The sequence below is a fragment of the Drosophila erecta genome, unplaced genomic scaffold, assembly GCF_003286155.1.
Source record: "Drosophila erecta strain 14021-0224.00,06,07 unplaced genomic scaffold, DereRS2 tig00000307-arrow-arrow-pilon, whole genome shotgun sequence".
In the NCBI taxonomy this organism is placed as follows: Eukaryota; Metazoa; Arthropoda; class Insecta; order Diptera; family Drosophilidae; genus Drosophila; species Drosophila erecta.
The window spans coordinates 830,349-852,564 of record NW_020825221.1 but is presented as its reverse complement, the minus strand read 5'-3'; the positions used below and the strand labels follow the sequence as shown (position 1 = coordinate 852,564).

The following is a 22,216-nucleotide window of genomic DNA, read 5'->3' as shown; positions in this document are numbered from 1 at the left end:
CTAGTATACCCTTTTACTCCACGAGTAACGGGTATATATTATTACATCACATCGCAGACAATTTATCTGATATGGATCTCGCTATAATTTTCGATTTGATAAAACCTGACCAAACACATATTATGCAACTTAAAAAAATGGCGAAGACCAAAGCGAAGGGGATGAAATGAAATAGGCTCAGTACGAGACAGATTTTATGAGTTTGCAAAACGTCAAAACTGACAAAGTTGATCAAACAAATGCAAGCAGTGCAGCAGAACAGTGTATACGGCAGTCTGCTTTAAACTTACGGGATATAGAGGACTCAATTCGAATTTGTGGGTGAAAGAATTTGAAGACAGAATTTTGTAAAGCGATCGTAGCAAGGCCCCGTATAAAACTGAAAATCGAAACTGAAAACTGAAAATTTCAGATAAGCTTATGTTGGGGAGAATGGCTAAAGGCAAAAGTGTGCAGGAATGCTGTTTGCATATAAAAGAGATAAATTTCAAAGGAAACATTGAAAATAGTTCTCTAATTGAATAAATCATCGACGAAAAATACATTATTCGAAGAAAATCCAAAAGTGAATATAGAAACTCAACGATACCCAACAAATACATATTCCCAAAAAGTGACGCCAAGAACCAAGCAGTGCAGAACATTAACGTTAACAGAGATAAGAAATGTGGTGCTAAAGAGTAGAAAATGTTTTCAGTGTAACAATTTTGGACACATCGATAAAGAATGTACAAAAAAACACACTGTGAAAGAATGGGAGCAGCCAACATGTGTAAGGTGTCATCAACTCATTCTTTTATGTGCATAACAGTTGAAGTATATAATGAAAAGTAGACTGCTCTTGTTGATACCCGAAGTATGTATAATTTCTCGTGGTAGAATCCTGAAGTAAAAGTTACAAAAGCTCTCAAAGAAACAGTCCGCAAAATTGTCAATCCTACAATCCGGTATACACAAACCCAACAATAATTAAAATGCGTTTAATTCTAAAAGACGATATGCCAATACACTCACGGCCCAGCGGAACATTGCCGTAAATATACATTGATGTAAGTATACATCAGTGCGAGTGTCTTTTGGTCTTTCTAATTCGGCAAGCGTATTCCAACGTCATGTAAACGCTATCTTCAGAGATTTAGCCCGCAAAAGCGTGACTATACCAACACCTGCAGAAACAGAAAAAAAAATTCTTAAGAGGTGGTCAGAGTATGGGCACCTTATTAACTTCAAAATATGTACTTTCTTGAAAAATAAAATCGTGTATTTGGGCCACATAATCGATTTTCAATGAATAAGTCAGTCTCAAAAAAATACCCGTGCTGTGACTTTATTTTTAGTTCCAACTAATCAGAAGCTGCTACAACGTTTCCTTGTCTTAGTTCTATTCCGAAAATCTATTCTGAACTTTTCACAAATAACTAAACCTTGGTCTGACATGACAAAACTAGATGCTAAGATTATATTTGGTAATTCGGAGATGGCTGTTTTCAACAATCTTAAGATGCTGATAACACAAAAGCCTGACCTACAAATTTTAATCAGCAGCACGAGACTGAGCTACAATTAACGCTTCAATAGATAGTTTTGGCGCCATCTTGTTAAATAAATTCTCAGACGATAATCAATTGCATCCCGTATATTACATGAACAAAACCGACATCCGATACCGAAAGAAAGTTTACAAATTACGAACTTGAAATACTTGCTGTAGTGGAAGCTTTAAGGAAATTCAGAGTCTACCTACTTGGTTTACGCCTCAAATTCATTACAGACTGTAGTGCTTTGGCTAAAACTATCCACAAGAAGGACTTGGCAGCCGGATAGCTCGTTGGATCCTTCAGCTGCAGGAATTCCAAAACGACGCCAAACTCAGAGCTGGCACCCGTATTCACTGCGCTGATGCTCTCAGTCGAGCTACCTAATGATGATCACGGAGAACAGTCTTCACAGTAGAATGAAGTAAACAAGCTGAAAACAATAATCGATATTCTATCGGATAAGACAAAACATCGATTTTTTCATGAAGCAAGGTCTTTTGCACAAACTAGTCAACGACTGCACAACTAATAGTTGTGCGTGCGGCTATGTTGATACTACGTACCAAAATTGGAAGAGAAGATTCAGAAAACAAGAAGGGGAACTTTATCCACTTAGCAAATGTACCATACACTATCTTACACTGTACGCTACAAACGTACCATATAGGTTTCTTAGATTTCTAGAGTCAACGCACAAGCAGTATAAACACATATTATCAATAATCGACAGTTGCACCAAATTTTTCTGGCTCTATCCGACCAAATTAACTGTTATGTACGCCCAATTTGTGAATTTATAAGACTTTGCACATGAACCAGCCAGAATCTAAAGCAGTGGAAGGGGTACAACCATTTCGTTGAGCTATACGGAATACCAGTCTAACGGCCGCAATCGATTGCTACTCCAGTAACGGGCATAGTTCAGCAACAGGGTATATGGGTGATATGACTCCTAGGTGGGAACACTTGGCCTATCAGACCGATGACCAGAGTAGCCAAGGAAAAGCTCTGAGCCATCATAAAAACGGCCAACCGAGACTAGAAGAGAGTGAAGTTCTTTCTTCTCCCGGGAGGAGTCATACTCGGGAGAAGACCGTTTGAAGACAAGGCAAAGATTGCGGTCCAAAGTGAAAGATGCGGTCCAAATCAATCTCGTAGTCAAGAAGTCCAGAGAACCCGGGGAGGACATCTTCCCTCCAATCCTGCACAAAGTTACAGGATTCCAGAGTCCTGGACGGGAAGGACAAGTGACCGACCGAGCCAACCGACAAAAAGTCAAGCGGGCGCCTTGCGAAGTGATAAGCAACACACAAGAAATCTCAAGATGTCCTTTCAAAACTTTCAATGGACAATCCACGACAATGGTATACATTTTTCAGTAGAGAACAACAAGTCATCAACTCAACGTTTGTTAGAAGCACCAAAACTACAGAATTTGAGCTATAAACGGGCACGAAGATGCACCTTAAATCCGATTTAAGGATTCATCACATGCTAGACGATGAAATGATTCAGAATTTCAAAGACGAGCGCTATCAACTTAGAATGCAAGCAAAGCAGCATATTCTCGAGATTCAGGACAACAGAGACCAGCTTCAATGTAAAAAGCTTGGTCTGGACTTAAAACTGAAACCGAAGTATCTTGGTCCATACCGCTTTTGTGAATGCTAAATCAAAAGATACCTATGATGTTTCTGCCCACGTGCAGACGAGCACTTGCTCTGAATTTCTAAAACCATGGATGCCTTATACCGACGACAAGGACGAGGCATTTGAGGCGAATGCACAGTAGAATGGCCTTAGCTGGCTATTCCAGCTAATCTAACGACGACGAGGAGAAGCTAACGTCGTGGCAATTCTTGAAAAGACGATAAGACGAGAACTCCCCATAACGACCCACAACTCCCCATAAGATAATTATAAGCAACATACATAAGCCCGCAACAGTATAAACTCATATACACACAACTAATGTATAAACACAAAATATTAAAGTCTAAGCACAAAATGTAATCAAAGAACGAGAGCCCTTCGATTAACCTTGGACACAGCGTCATGTTCCAAAGCCACCCTTTCTTACAGATCGCAAATCATAAACATAGACTCTTGTCGCCTTTATAAATATAGACTCTCGTCGCCTAACCATTTGCATTCGACCACTTGGCGAGCCAACTAAAATAATAAACTTTTCTGATCGACGCCTCAGGATACTCCAATTACCCCTATTTCTCAGAAGACTCTCTTCCAACAGGAAAATAAAGGTTTACAACCCAACTCTCTTAAACTTCGCTCTTCGGCTTCCCCAAATTGCCTATAAAACAGCAGCATGTCTCCATGCAGCAGTTCAGTACTGAGTACGTTATTAACCGCGATAACTCAGCTAAAGCCAATTTAAACTTCCAACTTAGTGATAATAAAAAGCCTCTAGTTCTTTCCTTAAATGGAATAATATAAAACTCAAACGCGTGTTTTTTTTTATTAAACTCTCGGTCTGAATTCGTAAATATATATATTTATTTATTTGTATTCAAATCTTTACATATTATATATATATTTATGTAAAATGCATTTAAATTATTCATGATACTCTTCGAAGCTTGTTAAATGATTAACAAAATTATATTACCCTAACAAGAAGTACCAGATAGCGTCGCAAGGCTTTTACATTGCCTTAACATGAGTTATGGCATTTCGACCGATATGGTTTGCTTATAAACGAGCAATATTTGGAAATTTCAAATATTAGCAGCGAGTGTAGGTGGGTTAGGGTTGAATGTTACTGTACGAATTTTGTATATATTATGTATAAATTTGAAAAGTAATGTCAACGATATCTGTTAGATAGTTCCACCCACACAAATAATGGTAGTAGAAATATACATATTCAATTGATTTCCCATTCATTAGGCCCCTAATACAGCTTATTTCAGTTTTGGCAAAACAAAAAATAAAATTAAAAAATATCACAACATTGTTTAATAGTATGTTTTTGGCATACCGATAGAAAACAGCAAGACAGATAATTGTTTTGATGGAATATTAAAGTGATTGGTCTTATATCCTGTTGACTATATCAGTTAGTTTCTTAACTAAAAATAGATAATAATAAAAGAATAGATAGATAAATGTCAAAGGCTTGAAACGTTCAAGGCTTTACTTAGAAAAAGTATTTACAAAATCGTCTCCCTTGGAAAATTAATTTTATGTCCAATTTTCTATAATGAGCCCTTATTTATTAATTTGAAAATTCCCAAACACCGCTTGGATACGACCTGCACAATTTATACAAGACAAAAATCGTTACATGTCGCAAGACTGCTGATGAACGTGTACATATATGCGGACATACATATGAATGTTTTGTGCATCAAAGGTTCCTGAGTGATATTTTGCTTTATGTGTTGTTTTATTTTAATCATAGAAAATCAACAAGAGAAAAGTAATGTAAGTTTTTAGGAACTGTTAAATGAATTTAAAACAAGTTTAAGCGTCGAGATTAAGTTTATTGTAAATATGTAATGTACATATTTATAAACGTTAATCAACTAAAATGTCGATAAATGAGATAAAATTATTATTTTACATCCAGTAAAAACATGTCTGTACATAAGTATTTTATTATATTCAATCTGCTTTATTTTTAATTTGTATAAGTGTAAGAATATTAAATTGGAGTGACTCCCATATCTCTAGGTGCTTGTTGTATTGATGTACGAATACACTCATAAAGAGATATATGTATGTATGTAGATACATATATACGTACATATGCATGTACTTTGTGCAGCCGGAACCACAGTCTTCCCTATTATATAATAGGTCGTCAAATATCTCCCTTTTTTCTTCGCTTTTTTGCTCTTTATTCAATGCTTTATAAAAAGTGTTACAGTGATCGGATTTAGTTCAAATATGCGCCGTTTTGTTCGATAATCTGTTTCCATCTAGACGGCAACTTCTAATACCTCCCTCGTAGAAGCCCCCCTCCTTATTTGATTTGATCGGTATTTGTCGTCACAGGTCTTCCGCCGGCTGGCTTATCCGTGGTGTCGTTTTCACCGGCTCTGAATCGTCGAAACCATTCCTCCGCGGTTCGAAGTGATAGAGTACCATCCCCAAAAACAGCATTAATCTCACGGAACGTTTCTCTAGCGGATTTGCCTTTAACGAAGGAAAACTTTAAAATATCGCGAATTTCGGCGTTAGTGAACTCCATGTTTACACGTCTATAACTGTTGAACGCAATATCCAAACTAATCATGCGTCGTTTTGTAGGTTATGTCAAGGCCTTTCAAATGATGTATAGTATTGCCAGATACGAGCTCTGTAGCGCCTTGTACATAGCCGCGAAATTCAAGACAAAAAGGCGGAGATATTTGACAACCTTACAGTTATCAACAAATCTTCTTTAAGATTGTGTGCAACTACATATGTATGTATGTATGTATATTATTGATCAGGATAACTAGACAGTCGATCTTGCAATGTGCGTCAGTTATAACTTTTCAGTTATTTGATAATAACTTTAAAAGTAAAGTTAAATTAATACATTTTGGTTTTAGTATAAAAATTATATTTAACGCAAGACTATATAATTAATTTTCCTTTAAAAGTTACCGGCATGGCTAAAAAGGCGGCGTAAGCCGCTTTCCTACTTGCATATACATACATATGTAGGTTTGTAGTTACTTCATATACACTCAAACTTACATATATAAATACATATATTCCTGAAACTCTCCCACAGCGTTCCTTAGAGTTATACCCTTTATTCAAAAGTGCAAGAAGATTCGTTGAAAAATATGTAACAGGTAGAAGGACCCGTTTCAGTCCCTGCATTCTTGATAACGGTCACAAGCTGAGTCGATCTGGACATGTCCGTCTCTCCGCGTTTATGAACGTCAAGATCTCTGGAATTAAAGAAACTAGAAGGTTAAGATAAAGAAAGCAGCATTTAGTAAGCAGCGCCGGTTTTTTTTCGGAACTTTGTCACGCCCACTATAACGCCAACAAACCACAAAACTGCAACGCAGGCACTTTTTAAAAATGTTTTAACTTTTTCCATTTTATCACTTATCACTTACCAATTTGTCGTTTTGTATTTTCCATAATTTTTAAAGCTTTTTATGCTTTGTGTTGACACAAGAAAATTGTAAAGGTATTTTTTCCATTTTGATAAATTCAATCAGTCACTTGAGTTCGTAAGCTCATAAAAAATACCGTGTTGATTTAGGAACATGCAACTCGCAAAAATGTCTTTTTTTCAATTTAAAAATTTGAAGACTAGCCTATTTCTGCCGCGCATTTGGAAAAGTCATATTACAACCATTGAATTCGCGTCAGACCCATTGAAAGCACTATTGGCTAGATGTAGATCCATAATCGAAATAGTTTCTTCGCAAAATGTGAAAAATGTGAATTCTGTCGCATCTGCATAAAAAGCAGGACAACGCATAAAACTGAAAGAAATCTAAAATAAGTTCTTTAAAAAAGATAAGGGGTACTTCTATAAAAAATAAAAGTTCACATTTTTTAATTGCAAAGAAGTCAAAAAATAGAATTTTCATATATCTGTAATTTATTGGTCTAAAAGGATAAAGTTGGAATCAGAATCTTTAGGGCGATTAAAAATAAAAGCAGAAAAAAAATACACATTTTCTGTTTAGAAATTATAGAAATCTTGAAGTTACGTTTTAGAAAACCGGTGGGCGATATTATTAGCCGACAAGCCGACCATTAAATTACCAAGCTTCTATCAGCGCTTTTTGAATTTATAGTCACCTAATCATATTTACGGTGGTTCACAAATAAAATACTTTATTTAATGTCCTATTAACCGGTGCTTCTAAATATGTCCAGGTGGCCCTCCATTGTCGTAGTCACGAATGAGTCACCGGGATGTGTGATCGATATACACAATATTAATATAGAAACGGTGCGTCCATTGGGCGGACCCGGTCCTTTGGTTGTTGTTTCTTTTCATTCGCGCAAATCTGAAAAAATATTTAAACATGAACTTTCTCTGTATCTCCGAGCTCCTTTGGGGATTGCGAATCCGCCGAACAAACTTGTAAATGTTTTAAGACTTCGAGACTCTCGGACTTTTAAGGTGGAATAGTGTGCTTTTGTAATTGCTTTGAATGCCCGTAGACTTTCTAGTTTGTGTTTCTCCGCATTCTTATCTCGAACATAGTGTGCAAAGCATGGAGCACAGGATATTCCAAAGGTCATTGCTTTCATCACAAATATTCTTGAAGCTTGTGTTTCCTTGTTGAACCAAATAAAACGATGAGCGTGCGACTCTGCTTTCAATATTCTAATTTGATGGAATCATTTCAGCAATGTATCCGCAAGCACCAATTTCGACAACCCGAAAAGCCATTAAACCGTCTGTGAGCGGTTTCAATAGATCAGGACCAGTGACGAAATTGTTGACAGACTTTCCATGAGAATTAGCTGATGCTTCCCATACAAGCCATACCTTGTCCGGCTTATTTGGGTTGTGGGTATTGGTAATTGGTATATTGGTAAGTACCAAATATCGCTCATTTTGTTCACTGGACAACTCGAATGCATAGCAAGTTGTTAATATGTAGCTCAATCTTATCGTAAAAATCCGGTTATCGTTTTTTTTGTTTTTAGACAGTTAAGTCTTAAGTCTGAGGGCTAGTATCGCGCCAAAGAAACCCAACATGATAGTGCCACTCGACCATTGTGCAGGTGGCATCTAGTATGCTAAGACTTTTTTACCATTGATGAACCGAAACGTTTTTGGAGAATTGGAGTCGACGTTAGAGGTCTTCTATATGGCTTTATCAATTTCATTCCAGATGCATTGCAACTGGTGCATGCGGTTTTGGCGCAGTCGGAGCCTTGTAGTCCCCAGCCAAGTGTGAACTTCGAATCGATTGGATCGTTCCGCTTTCCTTCTCGTAGTTTTCGAGGTACGACTAGCTTCCAGTTATTCGTTCCAATCAAGAGCATTGTTTTAGCATTCCAATAAGATTTTAAAGGAATTCTATTTAAATGTAGGTGAAATCCTGGTGATCCTGGTTGACAATTCGTTTGAACAAACCCAAGTTAATTGCGGCATCTGCCCCAGAGACTGGAATATTGAAACGAACGGAATTTCTCTCCGTTAGTGGACTAGCATGCATAATGGATCCATAGTGCCTCGTATGCTTTAAAGAACACACCGTTTATGGCTGTAACTTAATCTTCTACCATGTGTTTTTAGGTGCTTAAAGCACAAGCGATTATTGCGAACAATTAGTTGCTTTCCTTCATAGGGAAAATTTCGGAACTTTGCACCCTTGATTTTGAGAGTTTTGGTAGACAAAGCAAGACGTGTTTTTATGGCTGTTTCGAAACTCTTCGAATTCGAATTCAAAATTGTGGCTGGTGTGACTGTGCACGGTAGAAGCTGCTTGTATGTATACAACCCATAGCTTAACTCCTTTACGCTTGCTACGGTTCCGTCTTTTGGGTGATTTGCGCAGTTCAGCTTGATTTAGTTTGAAAGTTTGTCGGCTATATCCCTTACATGCATAGGATCGTTATACTGGACATCGAGATTACAGGTCTGCGTAGTACCTGTCTGTTCTCGTATGTTGCGAAGAGCAAGCGCATAGCCAAACTCTCCTTGTTTACTGATGTTCTCCAAACTTTTTTGATCAGTCGATCTATAATGTAATCCGGACGTAATGTAATCACTATTAGCAGTAAGAGCTTGTCTCGAACTAGGTCGTATGCTTACCTTTAAGCATTGTTTTTTTTTTTGTTATACACAGTTGCGTTCGAAATAATAGTAGTGCCGTTATTTCTCATTATTTCCTCTATTCCTTCACATATTTTAATAATTTTTTTACACAAGTAACTGTAATTCTCTAAGAATGTAAGGATTTGTTCGGTTCTCTTCTTGTTTTACATTCTTTTTCGCAATTGCAAGGATTCACTAGTTTGACCCATTTAAAATAATAGTAGTGCCAGATAAACGTCCCTACAAATTTCTTAGCTGGGTTGGTAGGTCCTTTCTGCGGAGACGGGATCAACTGTTGAGCTACGCTAGACCTCTCGTGGTAATTTTCTTAGAGTTCCGAGATTATATTTATGTCTGGTGTAATAATTTCATTCCGAAAATACCACGGTACCCCAGTGATATTTCTCAAGGTGTTCGCTGTATGATGTCAATGTTGCTGTTACTGCAATTCCCCCATAGCTGTGAGACGTATGTCCAAATTTCTTTCAGTACAGAATTGTAAAGTAGGGCCTTGTGGTCCTGGCTAAACGTAGAGAAGGCGTTAATGAGCCAGTGTAGACTGCTGGCTTTTAGTTTCCGTACCACGAACGTTCCGAACGTACCACGGTGCCCCAGTGATGGGCAATTTTTAGCGTGGTTTCATTTTTTATGGTTTACTTTTATACGCCAGTCAGAGAGCCACTTTATCGAAGTCTTTGAGCTGTAAAGCTAGTTGATCTGTAACTCGGATCGGATACCTTGAGCGTTGACATAAGTGGATATTATTAGGCGTATATTTGTTGGGATTTCGGCTGTGTAAAGGAAATATATAGTTGAGCCAATAGCCTTGGGGGATTACAGGCCCGGACTGCAAAATTTCTGTCGTAGACTTTAGAAGCTTGTGTGTACAGCTTGTGTGTACAGCTTGTGTGTATTCTGTTGGGAGTCGACTTGCATCCAATTCGATAGCTTGAGAGGCATTAGAATCGACGCCTTTCACATATGGGAAACTGTAAAGTTTCTGGCGGCAAGATCGATAACTTGAAGCGGCTTGGACAAGGCTTCCACGTGCACTCAGCAAAGTATCACGCCGGTATCTGGCGAATAAGAACAACGCTAAATTAAATGAGGCGTATATCTTACGTATTGTAGATAAATATCAGATACTTGTAACTCAGCTAAAAAAATAAAAAAATTTCAAATGGGCGCTACAGTTTGGGCGGTTTGTGGGCGTTAGAGTGGGCATGGCTAAAAGTTTTTCGGCAAATCAATTGAAGTTTACAAGCTTAAAAAAAAAGAATAAATATCAAAACATTTTTTCAAAAGTGAGGGCGTGGCAGTTATGGTCGGGTTGAAACGCCTGTTTTCTTTACTTTTACTGTTTACTTTTCATCGAAGAACCTGTACTTTTGAAAAACTTATTGAAGCAATTTTTATTTAACAAAGGTAGACGGACGAAAATAAATAAAACATTAAAAAATATATATTTATACATACGAACGATATGTCAAGAAACCGTCCATTCTGAAAACTTCGGGGCTTAGGATCTCTGTCTGTGTAAACAAAACAGTAAGGCAACACAAACAGTCTATCTGTTTTGCAATTTCGTATATCCCTATAAAAACTGGGATTTCTATCGATACGCAAACAAAATTTTTAAATATCTTCCTAACACGCACACTGGACGCATATCTGGTAGCGCTCGCTTTTGATTATAAATTCGTTTATTTTTTCTCCGAGTCAGAACTTATTAAACGCATTGCAAAAAAAAAAAGGGAAAACAAAAAGAAACTGAAAAAATCGTGGTATTTTTGTTTTTTACTGCGATTTTTTGACTTGCATTTGCAATTTTAAATCGTTCCTTGTGTCTTATATGTTTGGTGGCTGCTTTCAATCCAGGGCTTGTATTTTCAAAGTAACTATTTATTAAAAATATTTGAACCTGTTTCGAGACAACTAAATTACGCGTTCTTCTTTTTTTTTTCATACGTTCGATTATTATTCATTTATTATTATTTATTATTTTCCGGTTTCCCCTTTTTAGTTCAACTAAATGAATAAAAAGAAACACGTATTTACATAATCATATTTCAAAGTTTGAATTTTAAATTTAGTTATAAATTGGGCCTAATAAAATTATATTTTATCTATCTCTTGCAGTTTTTGTCTTGCCAATTCAAAAAAAAAAAAAAAAACCATGGCAACTGGAACTAAAATGTATACATACTTATAAATATTTTAGTTAAACACAATATAAAATGAATTAATTACAAATCTATCATGGTTATATTTTTATTTTTTGGAATTACTTCCTGGTTTTTCATTCTTCCTATTAGTGTTTAATTGGAAGTACAGTTTCTGTTGGAATGCATCCAGAAACATTCCTGAATAACATTCACAGCAGCATTTTAATAGATACATTTTTAAATACTTTTTTCGGAATGCCCCCCGTCAGGGAATGCTTCCAGATGCATTTTACTGTAATTTTTCTAGAATGATGGCAATAATAAATATTCTACATATGTTCATGACCACCAAAAAGAAATACCAAAATTCCCACTAGTGGAATTAGTTCCATTCGAAAAAGAATTATGAAAGAATAATTTTACTTTTCACTGGAATGGCTTGTATGTTCATATATGAGAGTTCATAACATTCAATGTTCTTGACGGTAACCTAGTTAAAAAATTCTCATAACCCTGTAAGTAATGTAGCACACACAGTTGCTTGATCTTGACAAATGTGATGATTTGGTGTGCACAAGGACAAGGACAATAACACGTTGTTAAATCGAAAATTAATTACCTCCGGATGTTCGAATCAACCAAAAAGCTTAAATATGTTTGGTAATCCCCAAAATCGATTCCGGGTACCATGTGGCGTGAGGTTTCTAAAGACAGGCAAATGCTTTTATATCTTAAAAAAAATAATTCTAGTAAAATATGTATATAGGTGTATTGATAAAGAAAGATAATTATAATATTAAATGTATATATATGTTTACGTTTACGTTACGTTTTACAAATTTAGTTTCCTACTTCATGTATAAAAAAAATGGGAAAATTCCATTTTTCAAACAATCTCACTCATTGTCTTAATTTTCGCCATTTCATTTTTCTCCAGTATTTTTGTTTATTTTTGTTTAAAAACAAAATTAGGTGAATTCGTTTTCTTTTACGTGAATAAAATGCTTAAGTTTAAAATTGAAAAAATTGCCAGATGAGCAGATTAGCGTAGATAAATGAATAAATCCAACCTCTCTGTCATTCCGATATTAGATATAACACATTCCCCAGAAATATTTGATAAATGTGAGACTGCGATAAGCAAAGAGTACATACACTATTGAGCACAATTGATTTCATTTCTGTCTGATAGAATGCTGTAAAGCACTTTTAAGTTTTATAGAAAGTCCTACAACAATTTTAACTGGATTAATATTACTTGGATCAGTTTACACTGTTCATTTTTTCACGATTGCTTGCTATTGGTGCGTGTAAAATTTAAATGAACTTCGGAAGTCCTGTTTCTATCGGCTACAAATTGCGGTGCCGCAATTGTGAAGAAACAATAAATTTAGTTCTTTGGTAATTTATATCGAAAGGTTTATGAATTATGGGATGAAATATTTCACATTCAGTTTATATCTCTTTTTAATTTGGTTTTCACTTTAATGCCCAGTAAATGCAAACTTTATTGTATATTATTATAATTAATTTATATTAAAAAATATAATTTATTATCTTTATGTTAAATCCCGAGATATAGGCCTCTTTGCAACATCAATCTGCTTATCATACATGCAATTGTAATGTTGACGTAAGACTTTTTTTGGTATAGTATCTAGCGGTCTGTGAAATTGTAGTATTAATTAAACAACTTGAGATAATCACTTACTTCGATAATGATTTTCCTTATTTACGAAAACAAAAATTGCCTATTAACAATTTTAGTATTAAAAAAAGATTGTACCGTGTATTTCGCCCAAAAGAAATATTTTATGATTCATGCCCTAAACACCCTGTTTTGTTGGCTCGTTTTTGTAGTACTGCTTGTAAGCCTATAATCGTGATCGGACAACTCGTGTGTTATCCCGAATAGCAGATTTATTTTATTTAAGTTGAAAATAGTTTGTTTGGATTATATTTTAAACATACATTTCTACATACTTTTGTGCATAATGAACATTACAATTTCCCAACTAAGTGAGAAAAGAAATTAACTTCATTCGGTGACGCCATTTTGTACAACATTTTATATACTGCTTTATAAATGGAATTTGGTAAAAAAAGGTAAATTTTGTTATGGCCAATTTAAGTAATAAATATTGAATATATTTCTTATGTGTTTTGCTAAAAGTTTACAATATGTAAATATGTTCAAAATGTTTTAAAATATTAACCAAGTTTGTATTATTGTTTAAAGGTAATGTAAAGTACATGGAATGTAGAAGTGTCTTCAACTGCGAATGCACATATGCATATACATGTCTATGTATGTATGTATATGTAAATTTATATGTTTATATATGTACGTATGTATGCTCTTTTATGTGTATACATAACGTGTTTCTTTTCAAGGTAACACAAAATCGTTAATTTTATTTCTTTTAAGGTATAAGGGTGGTCGGACACCTTCTATTAGGTCCAGTGAAAGGCGTCGTCCTCAAAGTGTTTCATCTATATCCACACTATCCCCGAGAGTTGTTTTGTCAAGATTGGAGCCGAGGGAGTTTGAACGTCTTCGACTATCCTATAAAATTGCAATCGACCAAAGAAGATCCAGAAGCTGCCGTGGCATGAACATGGGTCAAAAAATTAGTGGCGGAGTCAAAACAGTTAGTCGTAATGATTCACAGTCTACATTCAAACCAATAATACCAAGAGAGTTACAAGCTGATTTCGTTAAACCAGCGCGAATCGATATTTTACTTGATATGCCGCCAGCATCTCGGGATCTTCAATTGAAGCATTCATGGAACTCCGAAGATCGGTCTTTAAACATTTTTGTAAAAGAGGACGATAAGTTGACATTTCATAGGCACCCAGTGGCTCAAAGTACTGATTGTATCCGCGGAAAAATCGGACTTACAAAAGGATTGCATATTTGGGAAATTTATTGGCCAACAAGACAAAGAGGAACACACGCTGTTGTTGGCGTATGCACTGCGGATGCACCATTGCATTCAGTTGGATACCAAAGTTTAGTCGGATCAACTGAACAAAGTTGGGGCTGGGACTTAGGAAGAAATAAATTATACCATGACTCAAAAAACTGCGCTGGAGTCACATACCCAGCCATTCTTAAAAACGACGAAGCTTTCTTAGTTCCAGATAAGTTCTTAGTAGCGCTAGATATGGACGAAGGAACACTGAGCTTCATTGTTGATCAGCAGTATCTCGGTATTGCGTTTAGAGGACTGCGAGGAAAAAAACTATATCCAGTTGTTTCAGCGGTTTGGGGACACTGTGAAATAACAATGCGTTATATTGGTGGATTAGATCGTGAGTACCTTTAATTAATTATAAATATACTATATTTAATGAAAAGTATGTGGAAGGTATACTATAAAGTATATACTAGTGTAATAGTAGTGCCCACAGAGGTTTTTAAAGAAGCCAAAAAAAAAAAAACACCTATCACAACGTATTAACAAATTTTTTTTTTTAATTTTCTATGAAATTTAACTTATAGTAGGTGATAATAATAAAAATTGACTTTGGATAAGACTTTTCAAAAAGAAATGAAAATGTGAAGATGGACCTAAATTTGATCGGTCAAAATAATAGTAGTGTATTTTAGCAAAAAGCATCACAGCCAAATAAAATATTTTAAGTTTAAAGGATTAAATTTATGTAATAGCCTTATATTTAAAGTTTATTTTAGTATTTTGTTGAATACCCTTCGTTTGCAGTTCTGGAGCTCTTCACAGGAATATAGTTCCAAGACCTTTGTACAGCTTCCTAGAGTTCAAAGCTATTGCTCGGTTTAATTTCTGAGACTACTCTCTTTACGTCACTCCAAAAATTCTCAATTCTCATGATATCGACTTGTTTGGCTGCGAACCACTCATTGGCGAGTTTACTATCTTGGACACATCCGACCACCAAAAATTCCTTCACTTCTCCAAAGGCCAATTCCAAAGTAGTCTCTTGCAAACTTCCAACGTTTGGATGCATGTTTTTTTAATAGTAAAGGCATATATTTTTTTTTTTGACTTGAAATTAGGTTTTCATCTCTGAGCCGTCTTCTTATTGTTTCCAAACTAACATTAGGATTACAGTTTTAAGTTTTTTAAGTTTTGGTCAAAAACGTGGGCCGACAACGCATTTCATTTGCTGGTTCATTTGGATAGCATTTCTGATCATAGTAGAAGAGCACCCGATAATATTTTGCACTTCAACATAAGTCTTTCCAGTAGAAATCAGTTTTTGAATGAGTTCCCGCCTCTCGGCAGAACAGTGTTTTCCACGCCCCTTGGACCTGGTTCTTAATATCAATGAAGAGTTTAAAAATTGTTGGAACTCTTAAAGAATATAACTGCATTCTTAGAGAACAGAGAATTCAGTTACTTGTGTGAACAAATTATTAAATATGTGAAGGGTGGAGGAAATAATCACGGTCTTAATCAGGGTCACTAGCCGAATCGATCTGACCATGACATCTGTCAGTCAGTTCGTGAACTATACGAAAAAAGTTGATATGAGTTGATTATATATATATATATATATACATTTGAAAGAGATCGTCAGCGCGATGAAACTATAGCCGAAATTACGGATATTTGGTCAAAATTACCTCTTGAGTTTGCGCACAACTTGGTCCGGTCAATACCAGCAAGGCTCCAAGCAGTCATTGATGCCAAAGGCGGAGTAACTAGATATTAGTGGGCTTAACATAATCACATATTAAAATAATATAAAATATTTCGTTTAAATTCAACAAAAAACGAAAAAAATCAATTAAAAAAGTTGTGTGTAAATAATTTTGACGTGTAAAAATTGTGTGTAAATACTTCTGACAACAGACAAGCATCAGTTCAATGCTTCCATTTTTAGCCCATGAACAGTTATTTTTTCCACTTCATCTTTCGTTTGCTTCTGTATAGATGTAGAAGCACGACAAATACCGCTATGTTCGTTTCTGAGTACAAATGCAGCAGCAATAAGCGGTCAAAGTTGACAATTGAAAAAAAAGCACGTTGTGTAAATACTTTTGACCACCTATGTATATACTTATATATATACTTATACATAAATACTTATATATATATATACTTATACATAAATACTTATATATATATATACAGCTGCGGCTAAAAAAATAGCACCACTGCAGGTGGAAAGTTTATTTCCTAAAAAAAATGATTGAATGTTTATTTTTTTTAAAGTCAGATTGCATGAATAATAAGTACCTTATGTTGTCTCTCTGAGCAAGAAATTTTTAATCTCTCAATGTTACGGTTCTTTTTGTTTTTGGGCACTTTCTGCAAAAGCGCCCGAAATGAGGCGGTAACAAAACTAGCACTGACCACGTATTTGCTGAATAAAATTAATAGGAGTGATTGCTTTGGGTTTTTTTTCGACAAATTTTGAAAAAAGGAGTTGCATTAAAGGTTTTAATTGAATTTTTTCCAAACGAAGACCAAAAATTCTCTAGTCATGGATCGCGGAAAGCATTGTACCGTCGAATAAAGAAATTTGATTAAAAACATGGTCTCTGAAGGTAAAACCTACGCTAAAATTGGTCGAATTTTCGGTTGTTCAAACAAAATGATCCGCAACGCACTGCTGTTTGTCGAAAAGAACGAAACACGTGGAAGAAAGCCCTCAATGTCCAACGTGGAGATAAAGCGCTTGGTTCGGCAAAGCAAGAAGGAGCCTTTTAAGCCGGCGACGGAACTGAAGAAGGAGCTTCAGATAGATGAAAGCGTGAAAACAGTATGCAATCGCTTAAGACAAAACAACTTTAATGCGTGGAGTCCCAGAAAAGTCCCGCTTTTGACTGTGAAGCATGTGGCAAAGCGAATGGAATATGCCAAGATACACAAGGATTGGTCTGTGGAGAAGTGGCGCAAAATTTGGTGGTCAGATAAGAGCAAAATTGTGTTGTTTGGTGGAAAAGGCTCTCGGTCTTATGTTCGGCGTCCACCACGACCTGAATATAATCCTCGCTTCACCTCTAAGACGGTAAAGAACGGGGGATCAAACATAATGGTATGGGCGTGCTTTTCATACTATGGAGTAGGTCCGATCCATTGGATTCAAAGCATCATGGATCAGCATATTTACACAGATATCCTGGAAAATGTGATGCTGCCGTATGCCGAGGATGAAATGCCGTTGGTTTGGACATTTCAATAAGGTAACGACCCAAAACACACGAGCAAGAAAGCTCGAAAGTGGTTTGAGCAGAAATCGATCAGAGTAATGAAATGGCCTGCTCAGTCACCCGACTTGAATCCTATCGAAAACCTTTGGGCGGACGTGAAAAAAAAGGTTTCTAAAGCCAAACCCAATAATAACGAGGAACTTTGGGGTGTGGTCAAGGATGCATGGAGCAAAATTCCTCAAAAACGGTGCCAGGACTTGGTGGACTCCATGCCAGGACGATGCGCAGCTGTCATCGCCAACAAAGGTCACGCAACCAAATATTAAGATTCTTTAAATATAGTTCTTAAGATTAATCCATTTGTTGAATTCTTTTTTATTTTTTTTGCTTAGTTTTAGCAAACTACGAAAAAAAGTGCTATTTTTGTTATCGCCTAAATTTGAAGGTTTTTTTTTGTTTTGCCAATTATTTTAAAAATATCCATTAGATCTGTTACTAATTTTGTTATTTCGATTGAAAATCATTGTAGTATTTAAGTTTAGTGAGTAAATTGTTGAAAAAGTGTCAGAAAATTCAGAAACGCTGGGACAAACACGAAATGTGCTTATGGTGCTATTAATGTGTCCGCAACTGTATATATATACTTATATATATATACTTATATATATATATATATATATACTTATATATATATATATATATACTTATATATATATATATATATACTTATATATATATATATATATATACTTATATATATATATATATATATACTTATATATATATATATATATATACTTATATATATATATATATATATATACTTAGAGAGAGAGAGAGAGAGAGAGAGAGAGAGAGACGGAGAGAGAGAGAGAGGACAGAGAGAGAGAGAGAGAGAGAGACGAGAGAGAGAGAGAGAGAGAGAGAGAGAGAGAGAGAGAGAGAGAGAGAGAGAGAGAGAGAGAGAGAGAGAGACGGATAGAGAGAGAGAGAGAGAGATATATATATAGAGATAGATAGATAGATATAGATATAGATATATAGATATATATATATATATATATATATATATATATATATATACTATATATATAAGTATTTATATATATTTATATTTATATATATACATATATTTATATACATGTATGTATATGTATATATATTTAAAATTTTCAAATTTTATGAGGGTAAACCTATCATATTTTTTTCTGTTATAAAATCGTACTATGCTTATTTCGGGTCCCAAATATCGTATGGAGAAAACGCAATCTCTAAAGGATTCTATGGATTATGGTCTAATAGGGTTTTTAACGTAGAATCCGGTTATAGAGACTTTCAAGGGACCGACGATTTTACGTCGTTATACCCGGAAGGTGGTAATATGTTTTAAAAAAAAAAAACAAATTAATTTTTTAATCAAACAAAAAATGTAATAAATTGAATTTAATAACATGGGTTTTTCATAGGCTCACCGGCTTCCAAGCGCCGAATAATTTGCATTTTTTCTTCGACGAAGAAGCACTTTCGGTTTAAAGACATTTTGTGGGCCTAATGCACAAGTGTCGAGCTTAAACTGAATGAGCTTATCAGATGCATATAGTGCATTAACTAAGATTTGGCGAATTTACGTATTAAGATTTCTTGGAAAAGAGCAGAAAAAACTAGAAATATAACGGGACATCTCATGGAATATAGGCATGAGGTCTGTACACGCACGCTGTAAACATTTTTGCGATTTCTTGTATTTTTCCTTTTTTTTTATTTATTTTAAATAATTACTATAAATTATTGTAGTCGTTATAACCGGATTCTACTGTATATGTAGTCTTTAAATACCGAACATTGTATATGGTGTGGAAAGGTTGCCGTTTAGGGGTGTTCAGTCTGTAATTTAATCGATTATAAGATTAAAAACATATCCTAATGTAACTGCGCTGGTCTGGGCAAGTCTTTGCTGTGCAGTAGCAGAATAGTAGGAACAGATCCGAATGCTATGTTCCTATACGTAATCGCGTTTAAAGACAACATTTCTGTGAGTGTTTTGAAGATAATGAATATAGAGTATGTTCATAAGTTCGGTGAAGTAGTTCTGAGAGTATACTGAAGGAACCTATACAGAGGTCTCTTATCTTCCAGCTCTGGTTTTAGAAAAATTAATCTTTATTTGCTAGCGCTTCCCTCTGTGTAATGCTTTGAGACTCAACCCGCCGGCATTTATATAATATAATATATATATATATATATCAAAAGTGCTTTCGGAGGTTGTTAAAGTATCCCGTATGGATTGTGTAAGGTTTTGCGTTCAGTGGAAGTCGAAATAAATTTTCGATATAGATTTAAAAAGTTCTGCGGCTTGGTTTCGTTCATATCCACTTACCTGTGCCGCATAACCAACTTTAACGTGCTTTTGATCCTGATTTGTTTATTCCTATCAAATTTCAAATTTTTGGTAAGTGTTACTTCAAAGCGGTTTCCTCCAGGTTCCCTCCATCCAGCTGTCAGTCTTCGCTTTCCGTCGGGCGACTTCTAAAGAGGAATTTTTGCATAATTCCATAAGTATGTTGCTTTACGAAAATTCAATCATGCTGAGCTTGAGGAATAGGCTATGTCGATTTAATACTGACTTCAAGTCCATGAGAAACATGAATATCTTCAAGATTCGACTTATATGTATATTCTGTATGGCTGGCTATGGCACCGAATAAAAATGATGTGAACTGTAAGGTACCCCCACCTATAAGCAGCCTAAAATTCTCGCAGAATTATATAATAGGCATGTAACAGTCGTCAGGATAGTCACCATGTATTTCTCTCGGTCTCCCCACCATTTAAAATCATTGTTTGCCTGCGCAGTTGATAATATTTTTATCAATTTTTTGTTGAGCGGGTATAGTAATATTCCTTTTGTTATGGATGGTTACATTTGCTATATGCAGGGTGGGTTTCTTAAGCACTTAGGACTGATAGCGTTGTCGTATTTATAGCCGGTGTTATATATATTTTTTGTATACCCGTTACTTGTTGATTAAAAGGGTATACTAGATTCGTTGTATGTAACAAGTAACATAACATCTATGTAAGTATGTAACAGGCAGAAGAAAGCGTTTCCGACCATATAAAGTATATATTATAATATATATACTCGTAGATTAAAAAGGTATACTAGATTCGTTGAAAAGTATGTAACAGGCAGAAGGAAACGTTTCCGACCATATAAAGTATATATATTCTTGATCAGGATCAATAGCCGAGTCAATCTGGCCATGTCCGTATGAACGCCTCGATCTCAGAAACTACAAAAGCTAGAATGGCCAGATAAGCATGCAGCTTCCAGAGACATAGACGCAGCGCAAGTTTGTTTCCAAATGTTGCCACGCCCACTCTAACGCTAACAAACCGTACAAAACTGTCATGCCACATTTTTGAAAAATGTGAAACCTGACTTTTTTTCCTTTAATAATTTTTTCTCCTAATTTCGATATTCCAAAAAATTTAGAAATTTCTCGTTTGCACTACTTCCACTATCTCTGAATAACGGATATCTGATAGTCGAGGAACTCGACTATAGCATTCTATCTTGTTTTTAAATAATTTCTGTATATAAGATCATTGTAAAAGGTACATTTAAGCATTTAGAGTTTGTACAGCATTTATTAAAAATTATATTATATTACAAAAAACAAAACAATTTTTACTTGTATCTTTTAAGCTGAACCTTTGCCTCTAATGGATCTTTGCCGAAGAACAATTCGTCAAAAAATTGGTCGCACAAACTTGGAGGAACGCATTCAACAGCTTCAACTTCCTTTATCAATGAAAACATATTTATTGTATAAAAACCGTAGATAATAGTTTTGTTAAGTAGATGGAAGAGCTATTTCAATTTTTGCTGCATGTGATGAAAGCAGCAAATACTAATTGTGTTAGCTTATAATAGTATTAGATCAATGTTTGTCTGTCCTCCAACAGGAAAATCATAGGTATACAATTCGTAATAATACTTTCCTTTAGCTATAAAGATTGATTGTGTATTAAGAAGCATTCAAATAATAGTATGTACACGGAATGACATCTCATTTTGCAATAAATTGGAGAATCGTGTTTCTTCATGTAACATTATTTAAAAAACTATACTCACTTCGTGTTATATAAAAAAGTATATTTGTAAAAATATTAAAACATAAAACCGCAGTTTTACTTAAAATATATTTATGTATAATTAATTCTAACAATTTTTAACGTAAAAAACTGAAAGTAATTGGTTTACTTTTTTATAAATATATTACGGAAAAAAGCTTGAACTGTCGGAAATATGAATTAACAATTTTAAGCTGCTTTCCATTTCTAAGCAAAAAGGCGTGAGGACAGAAAAAAAATCTGGGATTGCGCAAATCACAATTACAATGTTGCTCGCTACCTGCTGAGTAGTATTCAATAAAATAATATAAAATTGTTACATAAAAGTATGTAACGGCCTTAATATGCAAGTTCCAATATATGTTTTATTTTACAAATTCATAAACACATGTGCTTATGCGTTGTAGATTCTATGTAGAAAAGTAAAGTAAAAAAAACTAAAGTAAAATATAGAATTTGAAGGTTGGTTTCTCAT

At 35.0% G+C, this 22,216-nt stretch overlaps 1 protein-coding gene across 7 annotated transcripts; it reads left to right on the top strand.

The window, feature by feature from the left end:
- Positions 1 to 720: 720 nt before the first annotated feature.
- LOC6541830 (protein gustavus) lies at positions 721 to 22,084 on the top strand. 7 transcript variants are annotated; one of them, XM_026983544.1, is made up of 4 exons: positions 4,839 to 4,982; positions 7,875 to 8,062; positions 13,888 to 14,777; positions 21,314 to 22,084. In XM_026983544.1, exons 3-4 carry the CDS (start codon positions 14,072 to 14,074, stop codon positions 21,451 to 21,453), a joined length of 846 nt encoding a protein of 281 aa, XP_026839345.1. In that variant the 5' UTR covers positions 4,839 to 4,982; positions 7,875 to 8,062; positions 13,888 to 14,071; the 3' UTR covers positions 21,454 to 22,084. The 7 variants fall into 7 exon arrangements, with proteins under 7 accessions (XP_026839343.1, XP_026839345.1, XP_015014686.1 ...); XM_026983542.1 differs by lacking the exons at positions 4,839 to 4,982; positions 7,875 to 8,062 and adding an exon at positions 721 to 1,049 and having other exon boundaries at positions 21,314 to 21,790; XM_015159200.2 differs by lacking the exon at positions 7,875 to 8,062 and having other exon boundaries at positions 4,843 to 4,982.
- Positions 22,085 to 22,216: the final 132 nt, after the last annotated feature.